This window comes from Salmo trutta, chromosome 23 (genome assembly GCF_901001165.1).
Source record: "Salmo trutta chromosome 23, fSalTru1.1, whole genome shotgun sequence".
Taxonomy (NCBI): Eukaryota; Metazoa; Chordata; class Actinopteri; order Salmoniformes; family Salmonidae; genus Salmo; species Salmo trutta.
Window position 1 is genome coordinate 50,242,824 of NC_042979.1, and position 24,589 is coordinate 50,267,412.

Genomic DNA, 24,589 nt, shown 5'->3' on the forward strand with positions numbered 1-24,589 from the left:
GTGTGTGTGTCTCTGTGTGTGTGTGTGTGTGTCTCTCTCTGTGTGTGTGTCTGCGTGTCTCTGTGTGTGCGTGTGTGTGTGTGTGTGTGTATTCTTATCCTGTAATCTGCAGGCTGGGTGAAATAGAACACTGTATAAGAATGTAATAATAAATACTAGAATCAATATATTAAAAAATATATATTTAATCCATTTTTAATTCAGGCTGTAACACAACAAAATGTGGAACAAGTTAAGGGGTATGAATCCTTTCTGAAGGTACTGTAGGTAGCTGGGCCTGTTACTCAGAACAGAACACAGTAGGGCTGATGGGTTGAGTTGATCCAACTGGACCAGTCTGTTACTCAGAACAGAACACAGTAGGGCCGATGGGTTGAGTTGATCCAACTGGACCAGTCTGATACTCAGAACAGAACACAGTAGGGCCGATGGGTTGAGTTGATCCAACTGGACCAGTCTGATAGAACAGAACACAGTAGGGCTGATGGGTTGAGTTGATCCAACTGGACCAGTCTGATACTCAGAACAGAACACAGTAGGGCTGATGGGTGAGTTGATCCAACTGGACCAGTCTGTTACTCAGAACAGAACACAGTAGGGCCGATGGGTTGAGTTGATCCAACTGGACCAGTCTGTTACTCAGAACAGAACACAGTAGGGCCGATGGGTTGAGTTGATCCAACTGGACCAATCTGATAGAACAGAACACAGTAGGGCCGATGGGTTGAGTTGATCCAACTGGACCAGTCTGATACTCAGAACAGAACACAGTAGGGCTGATGGGTTGAGTTGATCCAACTGGACCAGTCTGATACTCAGAACAGAACACAGTAGGGCTGATGGGTTGAGTTGATCCAACTGGACCAGTCTGTTACTCAGAACAGAACACAGTAGGGCCGATGGGTTGAGTTGATCCAACTGGACCAGTCTGTTACTCAGAACAGAACACAGTAGGGCCGATGGGTTGAGTTGATCCAACTGGACCAGTCTGTTACTCAGAACAGAACACAGTAGGGCCGATGGGTTGAGTTGATCCAACTGGACCAGTCTGATACTCAGAACAGAACACAGTAGGGCCGATGGGTTGAGTTGATCCAACTGGACCAGTCTGGTACTCAGACTGCAGTGCGTTGTATTTTTTAAATAAAACAAGTGTGCAATTTTATGCTAAGAAGCATCAAATCAAATGTATTTATATAGCCCTTCATACATCAGCTGATATCTCAAAGTGCTATACAGAAACCCAGCCTAAAACCCCAAACAGCAAGCAATGCAGGTGTAGAAGCACGGTATGAGCCTTTCACAGAGTCACGTTGCTAAGCAGTATGAGCCCTTCACAGAGTCACGTTGCTAAGCAGTATGAGCCTTTCACAGAGTCACGTTGCTAAGCAGTATGAGCCCTTCACAGAGTCACGTTGCTAAGCAGTACGAGCCTTTCACAGAGTCACGTTGCTAAGCAGTACGAGCCCTTCACAGAGTCACGTTGCTAAGCAGTATGAGCCCTTCACAGAGTCACGTTGCTAAGCAGTACGAGCCTTTCACAGTCACGTTGCTAAGCAGTACGAGCCCTTCACAGAGTCACGTTGCTAAGCAGTACGAGCCTTTCACAGAGTCACGTTGCTAAGCAGTATGAGCCTTTCACAGAGTCACGTTGCTAAGCAGTATGAGCCTTTCACAGAGTCAAGTTGCTAAGCAGTATGAGCCTTTCACAGAGTCACGTTGCTTACATCCATGTTAGTTTCGATTATGGGGTCATGGGTTAGCGGTTGTGGTCCGGAGGTTACCCTCATTGGTCTATATCTCTCATTGGGTGTTGATGGTAGACAGGGCAGGATGGGTAATAGCGATGGGTAGTGGTTAGGGTAGGGGGTAGGGGTCAAGGGTCAGACTTTAGGGTTACCTTCATTGGTCCATATCTCTGATTGGGTGTTCACGGAGGAGGAGCAAAGGAGGAGGAGGAGACCAATGACTATCAGACCACCGGGACAAGACACGAGACCGGGCATCTGGGGAGAGACAGAGAGACAATCTGAGGACAGGACACGAGACCGGGCATCTGGGGAGAGACAGAGAGACAGCCTGAGGACAGGACACGAGACCGGGCATCTGGGGAGAGACAGAGAGACAGCCTGAGGACAGGACACGAGACCGGGCATCTGGGGACAGACAGAGAGACAATCTGAGGACAGGACACGAGACCGGGCATCTGGGGAGAGACAGAGAGACAATCTGAGGACAGGACACGAGACCAGGCATCTGGGGAGAGACAGAGAGACAATCTGAGGACAGGACAACAGTCCAGATGGCTATCGTTATCGCATCTCAACAGTCCAGATGGACTATATCATTATCTCATTTCACTAATGACACTTTAATAGGAGAGGAAGCCCAGGTTAGAGTCTGAGTGTTACAGAGAGACACAGAGAGAGACACAAAGAGAGAGAAAGCGAGAGAGAGAGAGAGAGAGAGAGACTAGAGGTCGACCGATTAATCGGAATGGCCGATTAATTAGGGCCGATTTCAAGTTTTCATAACAGTCGATAATCGGTATTTTTGGCCACCGATTTGCCTTTTTTTTAACCTTTATTTAACTGGGCAAGTCAGTTAAAGAACACATTCTTATTTTCAATGACGGCCTAGGAACGGTGGGTTAACTGCCTTGTTCAGGGGCAGAACGACAGATTTTTACCTTGTCAGCTTGGGGATGCAACCTTACGTTAACTAGCCCAACGCTCTAACCACCTGCTTTACGTTGCCAAGGTAAGTTGCTAGCTAGCATTAAACTTATCTTATAAAAAAACAATCAATCAATCATAAACACTAGTTAACTACACATAGTTGATGATATTACTAGTTTATCTAGCCTGTCCTGCTTTGCATATAATCGATGTGGTGCGCGTTCGCGAAAAAGGACTGTCTTTGCTCCGACGTGTACCTAACCATAAACATCAATGTCTTTCCTAAAATCAATACACAAGTATATATTTTTAAACCTGCATATTTAGTTAATATTGCCTGCTAACATGAATTTCTTTTAACTAGGGAAAATGTGTCACTTCTCTTGCAAACAGAGTCAGGGTATATGCAGCAGTTTGGGCCGCCTGGCTTGTTGCAAGTTGTGAAGACACTTTCTTCCTAACAAAGACAGCCGACTTCGCCAAACGGGGATGATTTAACAAAAGCGCATTTGCGAAAAAAAGCACAATCGTTGCACGACTGTACCTAACCATAAACATCAATGCCTTTCTTAAAATCAATACACAGAAGTATATATTTTTAAACCTGCATATTTAGCTAAAAGAAATCCAGGTTAGCAGGCAATATTAACCAGGTGAAATTGTCAGTTCTCTTGCGTTCGTTGCACGCAGAATCAGGGTATACAGAATCTGTCTCGTTGCGAACTAATTTGCCAGAATTTTACGGAACTATGAAATAACATTGAAGGTTGTGCAATGTAACAGGAATATTTAGACTTAGGGATGCCACCCGTTAGATAAAATACGGAACGGTTCCGTATGTCACTGAAAGAATAAACGTTTTGTTTTCGAGATGATAGTATCCGGATTTGACCATATTAATGACCTAAGGTTTATTATATTATAGTTAAGTCTATGATTTGATATTTGATAGAGCAGTCTGACTGAGCGGTGGTAGGCAGCAGCAGGCTCGTAATAGTCAAAGGTATATGGTTTAGAGAGAAATAGTCGACGCGTCATAATTCCTGTAATAACTTGCGGCTGAACTTGAAAGGGGTTCCTTTGTTATTTTACCGTTCATGTCTTCCATAGAGAATGTCTTGATCTACTTCAAATAAGGTCTGTGTTTTGTGCTTAAACCGCCTCGGCGTTTTGATACCCGTGTAAATCTCACTAGGTAACGTTTGTCAACATATTTTCATAAATCCACTCTACAAAATAAATTATCTTCGCTTATATTGATCAGAGTTATATCCTATGGATATCTACACAGTTATAAAACTGGCAAGGTGGTGTAAGCCTAAACCAAACACAGACCTTATTTTAAGTTAATCAAAAAATATCCTATGGAATAAATGAAGGAACCACTTTTCAGATTTTGCTAGAAGGTGTCATGGGAATTATGACTCGCACTTTGGTAGTCAATTCTTACCATGCCCATTATTAAAATAGGATATCTTGCATATAGAAATTACAGTTTTTGTTTTCAGCATTCATCACAGGTAACTTAAACTCTATTTTTATTATTCAAACAGTTGAGAGTATTTGTCTCCTAAGCAGACTCTTCAGTATCGTTGTCACTTCAGAGCTATGTGTGTGTGTGTGTGTGTGTATATATATATATACTGCTCAAAAAAATAAAGGGAACACTTAAACAACACATCCTAGATCTGAATGAAAGAAATAATCTTATTAAATACTTTATTCTTTACATAGTTGAATGTGCTGACAACAAAATCACACAAAAATAATCAATGGAAATCCAATTTATCAACCCATGGAGGTCTGGATTTGGAATCACACTCAAAATTAAAGTGGAAAACCACACTACAGGCTGATCCAACTTTGATGTAATGTCCTTAAAACAAGTCAAAATGAGGCTCAGTAGTGTGTGTGGCCTCCACGTGCCTGTATGACCTCCCTACAATGCCTGGGCATGCTCCTGATGAGGTGGCAGATGGTCTCCTGAGGGATCTCCTCCCAGACCTGGACTAAAGCATCCGCCAACTCCTGGACAGTCTGTGGTGCAACGTGGCGTTGGTGGATGGAGCGAGACATGATGTCCCAGATGTGCTCAAATGGATTCAGGTCTGGGGAACGGGCGGGCCAGTCCATAGCATCAATGCCTTCCTCTTGCAGGAACTGCTGACACACTCCAGCCACATGAGGTCTAGCATTGTCTTGCATTAGGAGGAACCCAGGGCCAACCGCACCAGCATATGGTCTCACAAGGGGTCTGAGGATCTCATCTCGGTACCTAATGGCAGTCAGACTACCTCTGGCGAGCACATGGACGGCTGTGCGGCCCCCCAAAGAAATGCCACCCCACACCATGACTGACCCACCGCCAAACCGGTCATGCTAGAGGATGTTGCAGGCAGCAGAACGTACTCCACGGCGTCTCCAGACTCTGTCACGTCTGTCACGTGCTCAGTGTGAACCTGCTTTCATCTGTGAAGAGCACATGGCGCCAGTGGCGAATTTGCCAATCTTGGTGTTCTCTGGCAAATGCCAAACGTCCTGCACGGTGTTGGGCTGTAAGCACAACCCCCACCTGTGGACGTCGGGCCCTCATACCACCCTCATGGAGTCTGTTTCTGACCGTTTGAGCAGACACATGCACATTTGTGGCCTGCTGGAGGTCATTTTGCAGGGCTCTGGCAGTGCTTCTCCTGCTCCTCCTTGCACAAAGGCGGAGGTAGCGGTCCTGCTGCTGAGTTGTTGCCCTCCTACGGCCTTCTCCAAGTCTCCTGATGTACTGGCCTGTCTCCTGGTTGCGCCTGCATGCTCTGGACACTACGCTGACAGACACAGCAAACCTTCTTGCCACAGCTCACATTGATGTGCCATCCTGGATGAGCTGCACTACCTGAGCCACTTGTGTGGGTTGTAGACTCCGTCTCATGCTACCACTAGAGTGAAAGCACCGCCAGCATTCAAAAGTGACCAAAACATCAGCCAGGAAGCATAGGAACTGAGAAGTGGTCTGTGGTTCCCACCTGCAGAACCACTCCTTTATTGGGGGTGTCTTGCTAATTGCCTATAATTTCCACCTGTTGTCTATTCCATTTGCACAACAGCATGTGAAATTTATTGTCAATCAGTGTTGCTTCCTAAGTGGACAGTTTGATTTCACCGAAGTGTGATTGACTTGGAGTTACATTGTGTTCTTTAAGTGTTCCCTTTATTTTTTTGAGCAGTGTATATACATATAAAATAAAAAATCATATCAATAAATCGGCCGATTAATCGGGATCAACTTTTTGGTCCCCCAATAATCGGTATCAGTATCGGCGTTGAAAAATCATAATCGGTCGACATCTAAGAGAGACAGAGACACACAGAGACACAAAGAGAGACAGAGAGAGACACACAGAGAGAGAGAGAGACACAGAGAGAGAGAGAGACAGAAAGACAGAGAGAGAGAGAAAGCTTCTTCTACTTTCCCCAAAGCACAAGTGGTTATCTCCACCCTGCCACCATACAGCGGGTGAATGAAAGCATTTCCAGGGACTGTGCCTCAAAACCTAATGTCTCCCTGGTCCACCACTCCAACCTGGACTTGAACAGCCTTTATGACCAGGTCCACCTGCAATGCCCAACACAGGAGATGAGAAGCAGGTACAGGTAGAAGGACCTCAACATGACAGCAGGACATATGCCCAGGCTGTGATCAGAGCAACAGGCCCAACCCCCACTATTACACCTGCCCAAGCCCCATCCTGCCACCTAAGAGGTATGTATCAGATGCTCAACATGATCTGCTCACACCTACTGTAATGGTCCGATCCTGTAATGTTCTGGCTAGAAATGAATAAGGAAATGATCTCAACAGAGAAATATTTATTCATTTGTGCTACCTAAAGTGCATTCGGAAAGAATTCAGACCCCTTGACTTTTTCCACATTTTGTTACATTACAGCCTTATTCTAAAATTGATTAAATCAATGTATTTCCTCATCAATCTACACAACACCCCTATAATGACATCACAATACCCCATAATGACATCACAAGAGATTTTACATTCACATTTTAGTCATTTAGCAGACGCTCTTATCCAGAGTGACTTACAGTAGTGAATGCATACATTTCATTTCATGCATTATTATTTTTTTTTTTTGTACTGGCCCCCGTGGGAATCGAACCCACAACCCTGGCGTTGCAAACACCATGCTCTACCAACTGAGCCACAGGGAAGACCTGCAATACCCCATAATGACATCACAATACCCCATAATGTCAAAGCAAAAACAGGCTTTTAGAATTTTAGCAAATGTATAAAAAAAAACAGAAATACCTTATTTACATAAGTATTCAAACCCTATTTTATGAGACTCGAAACTTAGCTCAAGTGCATCCTGTTTCCATTGATCATCCTTGAGATGTTTCTACAACTTGATTGGAGTCCACCTGTGGTAAATGCAATTGATTGGACATGATTTGGAAAGGCACACACCTGTCTATATAAGGTCCCACAGTTGACAGTGCATGTCAGAGCAAAAACCAAGCCAGGAGGTCGAAGGAATTGTCCGCAGTGCTCTGAGACAGGATTGTGTCGAGGCACAGATCTGGCGAAGGATACCAAAACCTTTCAGCAGCTTTGAAGGTCCCCAAGAAAACAGTGGCCTCCATCATTCTTAAATGGAAGAAGTTTGGAACCAACAAGACTTTTCCTACAGCTGAATGCTCAGCCAAACAGAGCAATCAGGGGAGAAGGATCTTGGTTAGGGAGGTGACCAAGAACCCGATGGTCACTCTGACAGAGCTGCAGAGTTCCTCTGTGGAGAACCTTCCAGAAGAACAACAATCTCTGCAGCACTACACCAATCAGGTCTTTATGGTCGAGTGGCCAGACTGAAGCCACTCCTCAGTAAAAGGCACATAACAGCCCGCTTGGAGTTTGCCAAAAGGCACCTAAAGGACTCTCAGACCATGAGAAACAAGATTCTCTGGTCTGATGAAACCAAGATTGAACTCTTTGGCCTGAATGCCAAGTGTTACGTCTGGAGGAAACCTGGCACCATCCCTATGGTGGTGAAGCATGGTGGTGGCAGCATCATGATGTGGGATGTTTTTCAGGGACTGGGAGGCTAGTCAGGATCGAGGAAAAGATGAACGGAGTAAAGTATAGAGAGATCTTTGATGAAAACTTGCTCCAGAGCGCTCAGGACCTCAGAATGGGGCGAAGGTTCATCTTCCAACAGGACAACGACCCTAAGCACCCAGCCAAGACAACGCAGGAGTGGCTTCAGGACAAGTCTCTGAATGTCCTTGAGTGGCCCAGCCAGAGCCCGGACTTGAACCCGATCTAACATCTCTGGAGAGACCTGAAAATAGCTGTGCAGCGACGCTCCCCATCCAACCTGACAGAGCTTAAGAGGATCTTCAGAGAAGAATGAGAGAAACTGCCCAAATACAGGTGTGCCAAGCTTGTAGCGTCATACCCAAGAAGACTCACTGCTAAAGGTGCTTCAACAAAGTACTGCGTAAAGGGTCTGAATACTGATGTAAATGTGATATTTCAGTTTTAAATGTTTAATACATTTGAAAAAATGTCTAAAAACAATGTTTATGCTTTGTCATTGTGGGTTATTGTGATGCCACACCCTGATCTGTTTCACCTGTCTTTGTGATTGTCTCCACCCCCCTCCAGGTGTCACCCTTCTTCCCCATTATCCTCTGTGTACTTGTCACGTAGAGTAGGCCAGAAGGCTAAACTGGAAAACCTAACCTCCATAAAAAATAAAAAGATGGCGGAGCCGCAAAAGTTCTTCTGTGCAAAGGTGTTTATTTACATAGTGATTCCGGAACAAAAACAACAGTACTGCCATCAAACGTATACCTTATGGGTCAGCTAAAAACAATGCCGCCCCACCTACAGCTCAATCCAAAATGCCTCTCTATGAACTGAAAGAGAGGCTCCTTTTGTAGGGGTAGCCCCTCCCCTCAGAACAATTAACACTAATTAATTAAGCAATTACCTATTCAACCTACAGTTTCCATTTATCTACACATACCAAAATATATACATTGCAACACTTTATGAAACAACATCACAATATAACATTTACAAAATGACATCACTACTGACAGTGTCTTCCAATATGCCCATTTACATTAATGAGCCATTCCGGACAGGCACTACAAAGTAAGCCCAATTCCCTTAGCTCGGGTCCTTATCCAGCATACCCCGAAGCTACAGCGATGGAGAGAGAGAGGAACAGAACAAACAATGCGCTCATCCATAACATCTAAGTATAATAAATATTGCTTATATTAAATATGAACACTTGTCTGTTTATTTCTTTATACCCTAACCGGTTACTGAAGTAAGTGTGAAATGTATGTACTAAGATAGAGAAGTTAACTTGTGTGTCGACCCACATTGTTAACTTATCTGATAACGGAGCAGGGAGGAGTGATGAATGTGTGCGTGCGTTAAAGTACCAAATGCTGCCCGCGGCCAGTGACGGACTTCTACGTCACAGTACTTAACCCTGTGTTCTCTGTTTGTCTGTTACCAGTTCGTCTTGTTTGTTCCAGTCAACCAGCTTTTTGCATCTCAGATCCTGATTTTTCCAGTCTCTCTTTTTCTCGCCCTCCGGGTATTGACCCTTCCCTGTCCTGACTCAGAGCCCGCCTGCCTGACTACTCTGCCTGCCCCTGCCCGCCGATCTGTACCATTGCCCCCCTCTGGATTACCAACCTGCCTTAACCTGTCTATTGCCCCTGTCGGAGTATTGAACCATTCTTAATGCAACGTGGTCTGCATCTAGGTCTTACCTTCATACCTGATAGATGAGGGGAAAAAAACAATTTAATCCATTTTAGAATAAGGCTGTAATGTAACAAAATGTGGAAAAAGTCAAGGGGTTTGAATACTTTCCAAATGCACTGTATATATCAACAAATTGGCTAGGGCATTAGAACAGTCTGCAGCACCTGTCCTCACCCTACTAGAATCTGAAGTCAAAAGTTTGACTGTTTGCTGATGATCTGGTGCTTCTGCCCCCAACCAAGGAGGGCTTACAGCAGCACCTAGATCTTATGCACAGACCTGGGCCCTGACAGACCTGGGCCCTGACAGACCTGGGCCCTGACAGACCTGGGCCCTGACAGACCTGGGCCCTGACAGACCTGGGCCCTGACAGACCTGGGCCCTGACAGACCTGGGCCCTGACAGTGAACCTCAGTAAGACAAAAATAATGGTGTTCCAAAAGAGACACAAATACAAATTCCATCTATATACAGTTGCCCTAGAGCACACAAAATACTACACCTACCTCGGCCTAAACATCAGCACCACAGGATATTTCCACAACGCTGTAAACAATCTGAGAGACATGGCAAGAAGGGCCTTTTACGCCATCAAAAGGAACAAAGAGTTCGACATCCCAATTAGGATCTGGCTAAAAATACTTGAAGCAGTTATAGAACCCATTGCCCTTTATGGTTGTGAGGTCTGGGGTCCGCTCACCAACCAATAATTCACTAAATTGGACCAACACCAAATTGAGACTCTGCAAAAACATCCTCTGTGTACAACGTAAAACACCAAATGATGCATGCAAAGCAGAATTAGGCCAATAACCGCTAATTATCAAAATCCAGAAAAGAGCCGTTAAATTCTACAACCACCTAAAAGGAAGCGATTCCCAAACCTTCCATAACAAAGCCATTGCCTACAGACAGATGAACCTGGAGAAGAGTCCCCTAAGCAAGCTGGTCCTGGGGCTCTGTTCACAAACACAAACAGACCCCGCAGAGCTCCAGGACAGCAACACTATTAGACCCAACCAAATCATGAGAAAACTAAAAGATAATTACTTGACACATTGAAAAGAATTAACAAAAAAACTGAGCAAACTAGAATGCTATTTGGCCCTAAACAGAGAGTACACAGTGGCAGAATACCTGACCACTGTGACTGACCCAAAATTAAGGAATGCTTTGGCTAGGTACAGCCTCAGTGAGCATAGCCTTGCTATTGAGAAAGGCCACCGTTGGCAGATCTGGCTCTCAAGAGAAGACACCCTGGCCATAAAAGGAGGTGGTAACTGAGCTGCACTTCCTAACCTGCTACAAATGTATGACCATATTAGAGACATATATTTCCCTCAGATTACACAGCTCCACAAAGAACTTCAAAACAAATCCAATTTTGATAAACTCCCATATCTACTGGGTGAAATACCACAGTGTGCCATCACAGCAGCAAGATTTGTGACCTGTTGCCACAAGAAAAGGGCAACCAGTGAAGAACAAACACCATTGTAAATATAACCCATATATATTTATTTTCCCTTTTGTACTTTTTGCACATCATTACAACACTGTATATAGACATAATATGACACGTGAAATGTCTTTATTGTTTTTGAACTTTTGTGAGTGTAAAGTTTACTGTTCATTTAACTTTTGTTTATTATCTATTTGACTCACTTTGGCAATGTAAATATATATGTTTTACATGCCAATAAAGCCCTTTGAACTGAATTTAATGATTGTCTCGTATAATAAATAAATAAATAAATAAATACAAATAATAATTTGGGCATCTTACCTAAGTAATGCTGTGGAACTGATTACACAGACAGACAGTGCTTTTTACATACAATGTTTCCAACTTACATATTTGACACACATTGACATACACTACATTACCAAAAGTATGTGGACACCTGCTCGTTGAACATCTCATTCCAATATCATGGGCATTAATATGGAGTTGGTCCCCCCTTTGCTGCTATAACAGCCTCCACTCTTCTGGGAAGGCTTTCCACTAGATGTTGGAACATTGCTGAGGGGACTTGCTTCCATTCAGCCACAAGAGCATTTGTGAGGCAGGGCACTGATGTTGTGTGATTAGGCCTGGCTCGCAGTCAGCGTTACAATTCATCCCAAAGGAGTTTGATGGGGTAGAGGTCAGAGCTCTGTGCAGGCCAGTCAAGTTCTTCCACACCGATCTCAACAAAGCATTTCTGTATGGACCTCGCTTTATGCACAGGGGCATTGTAATGCTAAAACAGGAAAGGGCCTCCCCCAAACTGTTGCCACAAAGTTGGAAGCACAGAATAGTCTAGAATGTCATTGTATGTTGTAGCGTTAAGATTTCCCTTCACTGGAACTAAGGGGCCTAGACCCAAACATGAAAAAACATTATTCCTCCTCCACCAAACTTTACAACCAAGGACAGACAATTTGTACTATGCACTTCAGCAGTCCCATTCTGTGAACTTGTGTGGCCTAACACTTCCCGGGTGTCACTGAAATAGCAGAATCCAGTAATTTGAAGGGGTGTCCGCATACTTTTGTATATATAATGTACATGATTACATTGTTCATTTATATAGTAATTCATATATTCAACATGTCCTCACCTGGGATTTGAACTAACAACCTCTTGGTTAACAGCATTCCAATCTTCCTGCTATCCACCATGTCTGGGTGAATGACTGATTACACCTGTATTGATACACTTTGCACAATATCAGCTCTGTTAAAAGAATACTCAAGAAAAAACGATTTTATTTATCACAGTGGTTAAGGAGTAACACTAAAACAGAGTACTATGGACCACAAACATTAAGGTAAATTTCAGTTGGTCCAGAACAGAGCAGAACGGTTGGCCCTTAAATGTAGACGTAGGGCTAACATCAATTACATGCACATCCATTTCTCCTGGCTCAAAGTAGAGAAGAGATTGACTGCATCACTACCTGTATTTGTCAGAGGTATTAAAGTGTTGAATGCACCTAACTGTCTGTTCAAACAGCTAACAGACAGCTCAGACACCCATCCATACCCCACAAGACATGCCACCAGAGGTCTCTTCACAGTCCCCAAGTCCAGAACAAACTATGGGAAACACACAGTACTACATAGAGTCATGACTAATTGGGATCCTAATAAATACAACATCTATTAGACAACTATACTGAAAGTAAAAAAATGGCTGAAATGAGTAAATCAAATCAATGAGAGACTAGTCAGACAAACTGTTAATTGACCCAGACGTGGTGGATAGCAGGAAGATCGGAACGCCAGAATACCATTTAACAGAGAAATGTAGCCTGGTCCCAGATCCGTTAGTTCTCTGGCCAACTCCATTGCTCAATGTTAAACTATGTTTGGCATGGCAATATGAGTGACAAGGACCGGGGATCCCGAGTGGTGCAGCGGTCTAAGGCACCACATCTCAGTGCAAGAGGCGTCACTACAGTCCCTGGTTCAAATCCAGGCTGTATCACATCCGGCTGTGATTGGGAGTCCCAAAGGGCGGTGCACAATTGTCCCAGCGTCGTCCAGGTTTGGCTGGGATAGGCTGTCATTGTAAACAAGAATTTGTTCTTAACTGACTTGCCTAGTTAAATAAAGGTAAAAATAAATAAATAAATGACTGGCACTCAGGCTAGGAGAAAATGTGCCAAGTGTTGTCATCATCTACCAATAGCCAGTATTTCTATTGGCTTATCACAGTGTTCTGATCTCACATGGTTCTGCTACATACAGCACTGAGGTACTGATGCTGCAGCAACCCTCTGAGACCCCTCTGTCTATTTCTCTCTCTATATCAATTCAATGGGCTTTATTGGCATGAGAAACATATCTTAACATTGCCAAAGCAAGTGAAATAGACAGTAAACATTACACTCAAATGTTATATAACGGTTATACACAGTGTTATAATGATTAGCAAAAAGAATATAGACATTTCAAATGTTATATTTAAAAACCTCTACGGGATCGGTGTCCCTCCACCGGGACGGTTGAGATACGTGCGCTAATGTGATTAGCATGACGTTTGAAAGTAACAACAAACTTTCCAGGACATAGACATGTCTTATATGGGCAGAAAGCTTACATAATTGTTAATCTAACTGTACTATCCAATTTACGGTAGCTATTACAGTGAAAACATACCATGCTATTGTTTGAGGAGAGTGCAAAACAACAACAAAAACGTATCACGGCAACTGGTTTGATACATTCACCTCTGAACGTAAATAATGTACTTACATTCAGTAATCTTGCTCCAGTCAAAATACTACAAGTCAATAGACCACCAGTCAATAGACCACTAGTCAATAGACCACCAGTCAATAGACCACCAGCTACCAGTCAATAGACCACCAGCTACCAGTCAATAGACCACCAGCTACCAGTCAATAGACCACCAGTCAATAGACCACCAGCTACCAGTCAATAGACCACCAGTCAATAGACCACCAGCTACCAGTCAATAGACCACCAGTCAATAGACCACCAGCTACCAGTCAATACACCACCAGCTACCAGTCAATACACCACCAGTCAATAGACCACCAGCTACCAGTCAATAGACCACCAGTCAATAGACCACCAGTCAATAGACCACCAGCTACCAGTCAATAGACCACCAGCTACCAGTCAATAGACCACCAGCTACCAGCCAATAGACCACCAGTAAATAGACCACCAGTCAATAGACCACCAGCTACCAGTCAATAGACCACCAGTAAATAGACCACCAGTCAATAGACCACCAGCTACCAGTCAATAGACTACCAGTCAATAGACCACCAGTCAATAGACCACCAGCTACCAGTCAATAGACTACCAGTCAATAGACCACCAGTCAATAGACCACCAGCTACCAGTCAATAGACCACCAGTCAATAGACTACCAGCTACCAGTCAATAGACCACCAGCTACCAGTCAATAGACCACCAGTCAATAGACTACCAGCTACCAGTCAATAGACCACCAGCTACCAGTCAATAGACTACCAGCTACCAGTCAATAGACCACCAGTCAAAAGACTACCAGCTACCAGTCAATAGACCACCAGCTACCAGTCAATAGACCACCAGTCAATAGACTACCAGCTCCCAGTCAATAGACCACCAGTCAATAGACTACCAGCTACCAGTCAATAGACCACCAGCTACCAGTCAATAGACCACCAGTCAATAGACCACCAGCTACCAGTCAATAGACCACCAGTCAATAGACCACCAGTCAATAGACTACCAGCTACCAGTCAATAGACTACCAGCTACCAGTCAATAGACAACCAGTCAATAGACCACCAGTCAATAGACCACCAGCTACCAGTCAATAGACCACCAGCTACCAGTCAATAGACTACCAGCTACCAGTCAATAGACTACCAGTCAATAGACCACCAGCTACCAGTCAATAGACTACCAGCTACCAGTCAATAGACTACCAGCTACCAGTCAATAGACTACCAGCTACCAGTCAATAGACCACCAGCTACCAGTCAATAGACCACCAGCTACCAGTCAATAGACCACCAGCTACCAGTCAATAGACCACCAGTCAATAGACCACCAGCTACCAGTCAATAGACCACCAGTCAATAGACCACCAGCTACCAGTCAATAGACCACCAGTCAATAGACCACCAGCTACCAGTCAATAGACCACCAGTCAATAGACCACCAGCTACCAGTCAATAGAGTTACACTAAAATATACTCACTGTTCAGATAGAGACTGGCTAACTAGTACTAATATATAACCACTGTTCAGATAGAGACTGGCTAACTAGTACTAATATATAACCACTGTTCAGATAGAGACTGGCTAACTAGTACTAATATATAACCACTGTTCAGATAGAGACTGGCTAACTAGTACTAATATATAACCACTGTTCAGATAGAGACTGGCTAAATAGTACTAATATATAACCACTGTTCAGATAGAGACTGGCTAAATAGTACTAATATATCCTCAATGAAAGGCGTTCTGACTCCGGAGAGGCGATGTGACTCAATGACTCAGGAGAGGCGATCTGACTCAGGAGAGGCGATCTGACTCAGGAGAGGCGATCTGACTCAATGACTAAGGAGAGGCGATCTGACTCAGGAGAGGCGATCTGACTCAGGAGAGGCATTCTGACTCAGGAGAGGCGTTCTGACTCAGGAGAGGCGATGTGACTCAATGACTCAGGAGAGGCGATCTGACTCAGGAGAGGCGATCTGACTCAGGAGAGGTGATCTGACTCAGGAGAGGCGATCTGACTCAGGAGAGGCGATGTGACTCAATGACTCAGGAGAGGCGTTCTGACTCAGGAGAGGCGATCTGACTCAGGAGAGGCGATCTGACTCAGGAGAGGCGATCTGACTCAGGAGAGGCGTTCTGACTCAGGAGAGGCGTTCTCACTCAGGAGAGGCGATGTGACTCAATGACTCAGGAGAGGCGTTCTGACTCAGGAGAGGTGATCTGACTCAGGAGAGGCGATCTGACTCAGGAGAGGCAATCTGACTCAGGAGAGGCAATCTGACTCAGGAGAGGCAATCTGACTCAATGACTCAGGAGAGGCGATCTGACTCAGGAGAGGCATTCTGACTCAGGAGAGGCATTCTGACTCAGGAGAGGCGATGTGACTCAATGACTCAGGAGAGGCGTTCTGACTCAGGAGAGGCGATCTGACTCAGGAGAGGCGATCTGACTCAGGAGAGGCGTTCTGACTCAGGGGAGGCGTTCTTCTGACTCAGGAGAGGCGTTCTGACTCAGGAGAGGCGATCTGACTCAGGAGAGGCGTTCTGACTCAGGAGAGGCGTTCTGACTCAGGAGAGGCGTTCTGACTCAGTGACTCAGGAGAGGCGTTCTGACCCAGGAGAGGCGATCTGACTCAGGAGAGGCGATCTGACTCAGGAGGAGAGAGTGGAGCTGACAAGCTGGTACACATTCACTGCTTTACCAGGGAATAGACAGACAGACGGACAGACTTTAAATACAGGGCAGGACAGAGGTTGCAATATGTATGTATTGGGTTCTGGTTTGTTTAGTCCTGCACACAGACACACTGTACTTTACCACAGCTTTGATATTTAAAATATATTATTGTAAGTCCTAAAGATAAAGATGAACATACATCATTACCATCAAGGACAAAACTGCACAAATCAATGAAACGCAATGACGTACCATAAACTGTGTGACTAATAGTCAATGTTATGCAATCAATCCCTGTACCTACAGTATAAAAGCCAGCTCAGCTGTTCTTTACAACCTCAGGCAAACAGACACACTGTACCACAGCTTTGGTGTTTTTAGAGTAACACACATTATTGGACTTGGACTACTTGGACTTGGACAACTATTACCATCAAGGACAAAGCAGCACAAATCAGTGTCATGCAGTCAATCCCTGCACCCACAGAGCAAACAGAACATGAAGGTAAGCTGAAGTCTAAAAACCAACACTGAGGGAAAGCAGGTCTCCTCTAACAGAACGTGAAGCAGATACATTAAGTAGCCCTCTCCAGCTTTCAAATGACCTAGGGGCCTCATGGGTGGAATGGTATTAATATTTTCCATAATTTCATAATTCATAAACATAATTTGTTTGGTGTCAAAAATACGGTGTTTCTATGTCAAATGGTTTTGTTGTACAGTGTGCAAGAAAAAGTATGTGAACCCTTTGGAATTACCTGGATTTCTGAATAAATTGGTCATAAAATTTGATCTGATCTTCATCTTAGTCACAACAATAGACTAACATAGTCTGCTTAAACTAATAACACACAAAATATTGTATTTTCTTGTCTATATTGACTACATCGTTTAAACATTCACAGTGTAGGTTAGAAAAGGTATGTGAACCTCCTAGGCTAATGACTTCTCCAAAAGCTAATTGGAGTCAGGAGTCAGCTAACCTGGAGTCCAATCAATGAGATGAGATTGGAGATGTTAATTAGAGCTGCCCTGCCCTATAAAACACTCACAAAATGTGAGTTTGCTATTCACAAGAAACATTGCCTGATGTGAACCCTGCCTCGAACAAAAGAGATCTCAGAAGACCTAAGATCGAGATCTGTTGACTTTCATAAAGCTGGAAAGGGTTGAAAAGTATCTCTAAAAGCTTTGATGTTCATCAGTCCACAGTAAGACAAATTGTCTATAAATGGAGGAAGTTCAGCACTGTTGCTCCTCTCCCTAGGAGGGGCCGTCCTACAAAGATGACTGCTAGAGCACAGTGCAGAATGCTCAATGAGGTTAAGAAGAATCCTAGAGTGTCAGCTAAAGACTTACAGAAATCTCTGGAACATGCTAACATCTCTGTTGACGAGTCTACGATACGTAAACACTAAACAAGAATGGTGTTCATGGGAGGACACCACGGAAGAAGCCACTGCTGTCCAAAAAAAACATTACTGCACGTCTGAAGTTGGCAAAAGAGCATCTGGATGTTCCACAGCGCTACTGTCAAAATATTCTGTGGACAGATTAAACTAAAGATGAGTTGTTTGGAAGGAACACACAACACTATGTGAGGAGAAACAAAGGCACAGCACACCGACATCAAAACCTCATCCCAACTGTAAAGTATGGTGGAGGGAGCATCATGGTTTGAGGTTGCTTTGCTGTCTCAGGGCCTGGACAGCTTGCTATCATCGACGGAAAAATGAATTCCCAAGTTTATCAAGACATTTTGAAGGAGAATGTTAGGCTATCTGTCTGCCAATTGAAGCTCAACAGAAGTTGGGTGATGCAACAGGACAACGACCCAAAACACAACAGCAGAATGGCTTCAACAGAAGAATATACACCTTCTGGAGTGGCCCAGTCAAGAGTCCTGACCTGAACCCGAATGAGATACTGTGGCATGACCTCAAGAGAGCAGTTCACACCAGACATACAAAGAATATTGGTGAACTGAACAGTTTAGTAAAGAGGAATGGTCCAAAATTCCTCCTGACCGTTGTGCAGGTCTGAACCTCAACTACAGAAAACGTTTGGTTGAGGTTATTGCTGCCAAAGAAGGGTCAACCAGTTATTAAATCCAAGGGTTCACATACTTTTCCCACCCTGCACTGTGAATGTTTACACAGTGTGTTCAATAAAGACATGGAAACGTATAATTGTTTGTGTTGTTAGTTTAAGCAGACTGTGTTTGTCTATCGTTGTGATCTAGATGAAGATCAGATCAAATTTTATTACCAATTTACGCAGAAATCCGCATATTTCCAAAGGGTTCAGATACTTTTTCTTGCCACTGTATTTCAGTCTTCTGTGATGTACATAAAGTGTAATATTGGGATGCAAACTCCAAATGTAATACATTTCAACTCTATATCTGTCATGGTACAGCTGTCTTTCTGTTAAGCCCATAACCATGTGTGTGAGGTGGATACTTTTGTTTCAAAGTAGATTGGTTTAAGATTACCCAGAAACACTCTGTGGGACCCTGATTTAGCCCACGAAAAGGTTTTAAGGAAGCTTCCATGAACAAGTGTTGGAACACGTCCAACTACATTGATGATTTTCATTGGCTGATACAGAATTTGTTATAAGGAATAATCACTACCACCTGGTGAGGTTAGCATAGGGATAAATGTGGCAGGTTATGTAATGGGAACAGCTAACATGTAGCTTTTCATCACGTTCAACTATGTGGACAATTTTATTTGGCTGATGATTAAACTTAACCTTGAAAACAAACTGTTTTTATGTTCACAAGTATGGCCCGCATGTCCCTAATGGCACCATATTTTCTACATAGTCCATGGGGCCCTGGTCAAAAGTAGTGCACTACATAGGAAATAGGGTGCAATTCCGGACGTATTGATTGATTGACGGTGTTCCACCACGTCCGCAGTGGAGCTGCTGATTTTTAGCATAAAAAGGTAAGAAGCCTGGTTCTAGTCTGTACTTTAGATGGCTCTATAGTAGCCTGGTTCTAGTCTGTACTACTTATGGCTCTATAGTAGCCTGGCTCTAGTCTGTACTACTGATGGCTCTATAGTAGTTTGGCTCTAGTCTGTACTTTAGATGGCTCTATAGTAGCCTGGCTCTAGTCTGTACTTTAGATGGCTCTATTATACCCTGGCTCTAGTCTGTACTACTGATGGCTCTATAGTAGTTTGGCTCTTGTCTGTACTTTAGATGGCTCTATAGTAGCCTGGCTCTAGTCTGTACTACTGATGGCTCTATAGTAGCCTGGCTCTAGTCTGTACTACTGATGGCTCTATAGTAGCCTGGCTCTAGTCTGTACTACTGATGGCTCTATAGTAGCCTGGCTCTAGTCTGTACTTTAGATGGCTCTATAGTAGCCTGGCTCTAGCCTGTACTACTGATGGCTGTATAGTAGCCTGGCTCTAGTCTGTACTACTGATGGCTCTATAGTAGTTTGGCTCTAGTCTGTACTTTAGATGGCTCTATAGTAGCCTGGCTCTAGTCTGTATTTTAGATGGCTCTATTATAGCCTGGCTCTAGTCTGTACTACTGATGGCTCTATAGTAGTTTGGCTCTTGTCTGTACTTTAGATGGCTCTATAGTAGCCTGGCTCTAGTCTGTACTACTGATGGCTCTATAGTAGCCTGGCTCTAGTCTGTACTACTGATGGCTCTATAGTAGCCTGGCTCTAGTCTGTACTACTGATGGCTCTATAGTAGCCTGGCTCTAGTCTGTACTACTGATGGCTCTATAGTAGCCTGGCTCTAGTCTGTACTTTAGATGGCTCTATAGTAGCCTGGCTCTAGCCTGTACTACTGATGGCTGTATAGTAGCCTGGCTCTAGTCTGTACTACTGATGGCTCTATAGTAGCCTGGCTCTAGTCTGTACTTTAGATGGCTCTATTATAGCCTGGCTCTAGTCTGTACTACTGATGGCTGTATAGTAGCCTGGCTCTAGTCTGTACTACTGATGGCTCTATAGTAGCCTGGCTCTAGTCTGTACTTTAGATGGCTCTATTATAGCCTGGCTCTAGTCTGTACTACTGATGGCTGTATAGTAGCCTGGCTCTAGTCTGTACTACTGATGGCTCTAGTCTGTACTACTGATGGCTCTAGTCTGTACTACTGATGGCTTTATAGTAGCCTGGCTATAGTCTGTACTACTGATGGCTCTATAGTAGCCTGGCTCTAGTCTGTACTACTGATGGCTCTATAGTAGCCTGGCTCTAGTCTGCACTACTGATAGCTCTAGTCTGTACTACTGATGGCTGTATAGTAGCCTGGTTCTAGTCTGTACTACTGATGGCTCTAATCTGTACTACTGATGGCTCTAGTCTGTACGACTGATGGCTCTAGTCTGTACGACTGATGGCTCTAGTCTGTACGACTGATGGCTCTAGTCTACAATACTGATGGCTGTATAGTAGCCTGGTTGTAGTCTGTACTACTGATGGCTTTATAGTAGCCTGGTTCCAGAATAGTATCCACCTCACACACATGGTTATGGGCTTAAACAGCTGTACCATGACAGTTTTCGAGTTGAAATGTATTGAATTTGGAGTTTGCATCCCAATATTACACTAGTAGTCCAGGTGATCAAACTAACACCAGACCATATAACTGGGCAGCAGTCCAGGTGATCAAACTAACACCAGACCATATAACTGGGCAGAAGTCCACACACACTCTACACACACACACACACACACACACTCTACACACACAGAGACACAAACATACACACACTCTACACAGACACTCTACACAGACACACACACACACACATTGTAATGTTAAGGTACTGTGAATTTTATACTGATGTGGTATAAGAGAGTAATAATGTATTATTGTAATAATGTAATAATTATTGATGAATTTCTAACCCTCTTTGGACCCCAGGAAGAGTAGCTGCTTTGGCAGCAGCTAATGGGGATCCTAATTAATACTAAATACTATATAAACAAAAGTATGAAAGCAACATGTAAAGTGTTGGTCCCATGTTTCAAGAGCTGAAATAAAAGATCCCAGAAATGTTCTATACACACAGAAAGCTTGTCTACAATTTAGTGAAAAATGTGTTTACATCCCTGTTACCGAGCATTTCTCCTTTGCCAGGATAATCCATCCACCTGACAGGTGTGGCATATCAAGAAGCTGATTAAACAGCATGATCACTACACAGGTGCACCTTGTGCTGGGGATAGTAAAAGGCCACTCTAAAATGTGCAGTTTTGTCACACAACACAATGCCACAGATGTCAGAAGTTTTGAGGGAGCGTGCAATTGGCATGCTGACTGCAGGAATGTCCACGAGAGCTGTTGCCAGAGAATTTAATGTTCATTTCTCTACCATAAGCCTCCTCCAATGTCATTTTAGAGAATTTGGCAGTACGTCCAACCACAGACCACATGTAACCACTCCAGCCCAGGACCTCCACATCCGGCTCCTTCACCTGTGGGATCGTCTGAGACCAGCCACCTGGACAGATGATGAAACTGAGGAGTATTTCTGTCTGCGATAAAACCCTTTTGTGGGGAAAAATGAATTCTGATTGGCTGGACCTGGCTCCCAAGTGGGTGGGCCTATTCCTTCCCAGGCCCAGTCATGTGAAATCCATAGATTAGGGCCAAATGAATTTACTTAAATTGACTGATTTCCTTATATGAACTGTAACTCAATAAAATCGTTAAAATTGTTGCACGTTGCGTTTATATTTTTGTTCAATAGCTGTCAACACCTCACCTTGCGAGGATAATGGCGCTGAGCCTTTTAAAAAATGAAATAATGAGTTGGAAAACTTTGCGTGGGTTCTTTCACCATTCCTCCATACAGAATCCTTTCACCATTCCTCCATACAGAATCCTTTCACCATTCCTCCATACAGAATCCTTTCACCATTCCTCCATACAGAATCCTTTCACCATTCCTCCATACAGAATCCTTTCACCATTCCTCCATACAGAATCCTTTCACCATTCCTCCATACAGAATCTGTTCACCATTCCTCCATACAGAATCCTTTCACCATTCCTCCATACAGAATCCTTTCACCATTCCTCCATACAGAATCCTTTCACCATTCCTTCATACAGAATCTGTTCACCATTCCTCCATACAGAATCCTTTCACCATTCCTCCATACAGAATCCTTTCACCATTCCTCCATACAGAATCCTTTGACCATTCCTCCATACAGAATCCATTCACCATTCCTCCATTCAGAATCCCTTCACCATTCCTCCATACAGAATCCTTTCACCATTCCTCCATACAGAATCCGTTCACCATTCCTCCATACAGAATCCTTTCACCATTCCTCCATACAGAATCCTTTCACCATTCCTCCATACAGAATCCGTTCACCATTCCTCCATACAGAATCCGTTGAGTAGATTGTGGAAGTCGAATAGCCTCGTAATATCAAAGATCCAGCAGCTTATTTTACAGTAGGCGTGGGGTTATTTTCTGCTCGTTCTCATTTGGACTCATGTCATGTGACCATGGCACCGGTTCCAATCCAAGTGCCAGTGAGTTTATCAAACTCCAGGCGTTCACATTAGTTGGATGACATGAAAATAGAGCTCATTGGCCACTCACACACCAGTGGTGGGTTTGGTGTCAAAATGAAAACGCGTGAGCAGAAAAAACCCTCACCCCTACTGTAAAATATGCTGGTGGACGTTCATGATGTTCTGGGGCTATTCTACTGCCACTGTTCCTGGGGTCCTTGTTAAGGTCAACAGCATCATGAACTTTACCCAGTACCGGGATATTTCTAGCCAAAAACCTTTTGTCTCCAAGACTTGAAACCCATTGAAAACCTGTGGTTTGAATTGAAGAAGGCAGTCCATAAGTACAGATGATGTTATCAAATGGAGGAATGGTTATCCAGTTATCCTCGAAAAGTGAGGTATTGAAAACAGAGGTGTCAGTCATTTTTAACCTTACCCTTTTGAGATAACTAAATCTCTTTCTCTGAGCAATTGTATTAGTATAAAAATAATAACATTTCCAAATGTTTTTGGAGCATACAATATAGCTCAATATTTGAATTATTTATTTTATACAGTCATTTTTGTTCATCTATATCAATGGTGTTAATACTTTCGGGCAACACACTGTATATCTGATGTTTAATGATTTACAATATGATTTATAAGGGATACAAGAGCGTTTCGACTTGCTAAAAGTTATTATAAACAATAACAACGATGCATTTGAAAAAGAAAAGTTTTCATCTTTCTTTTCAATTTTAGTTTGGTTTAAACCCTTTAAAACACAACATTGCAGGGAGCAATAGTGTGGCTGGATAATTATTGAATACATTTTATCACGATTAAAACTTCAGGAATAGCAGATCGCCTGGAGCTTGGAAAATTCATTATTTCACAATCAATACATTACAATCGACAAAACTTATCCAAACAGACAAGGTTGAGAAATTAATTTCCTTCTGTTGAAATGGATGAAGCCCAGTGGAAATATCGAGATGTCTCGTCTCCTACACAGGCTACACAGTCCGAAAAGTTTTAAATCACTACACTCACACTCAGCCGTCCAAATTCATCATCTGTGTCTACACTTCTAACTTTCGCAACATAAATAGACATTCATTCGAATAGGATAAACCTTACCTTTAATATCTTCAAAAGTTAAACGGGCATTTTCGAGTGATCGTGATCCATGGCTTCGACTTTGTCGAGTTTTACCTTGCGAACCGTAGACAGTCTTCTCCTGGACTAGCGGAGCTGTGAGACGGTGCCTTCAGCGCTGCAGAGCGGATCCCATTGGAGGAACGGGGCGTCAATAAGGAAGAGGCCGATACGGTACTTCCTGTGTAAAGGGATTGGGAGGCAGGACCCCGGTGTGTGTGGGTGTGTGTGTGTGTTTATAAAGAGATTAGGGGGCAGAACCTGGAGCAGATTTAACTCTTTAATGTGGCATGAGAAAGACACGGGTCACCTGTTCTATAAATAGCTCAGCAGCCATGGGTAGTAGTAGGCCCATAGTCTATCAGCTGTAAAGAGATAGGCCTCTAGAGTAGTTTACAATAGATTACAATGCAATATAGTATAATATAATACATTATAATAGAATAGAGAATAAGAGAATATAGTATTATAGAACAGAGTATATTACAATACATTTACATTACATTTACGTCATTTAGCAGACGCTCTTATCCAGAGCGACTTA

General features: G+C 43.4%; 1 protein-coding gene across 1 annotated transcript in view; it reads right to left on the reverse strand.

Annotated features, from left to right (window-relative positions):
• The window catches only part of il11ra (interleukin 11 receptor subunit alpha), a gene marked incomplete in the record, with an annotated part of 50,245 nt that extends 26,086 nt beyond the window's left edge, over window positions 1-24,159 (reverse strand). Inside the window, 2 exon segments of the mRNA XM_029710593.1 lie at window positions 1,901-2,006; window positions 24,028-24,159. Of these exon segments, the coding sequence (XP_029566453.1) occupies window positions 1,901-2,006 (106 nt within the window).
• Window positions 24,160-24,589: the final 430 nt, after the last annotated feature.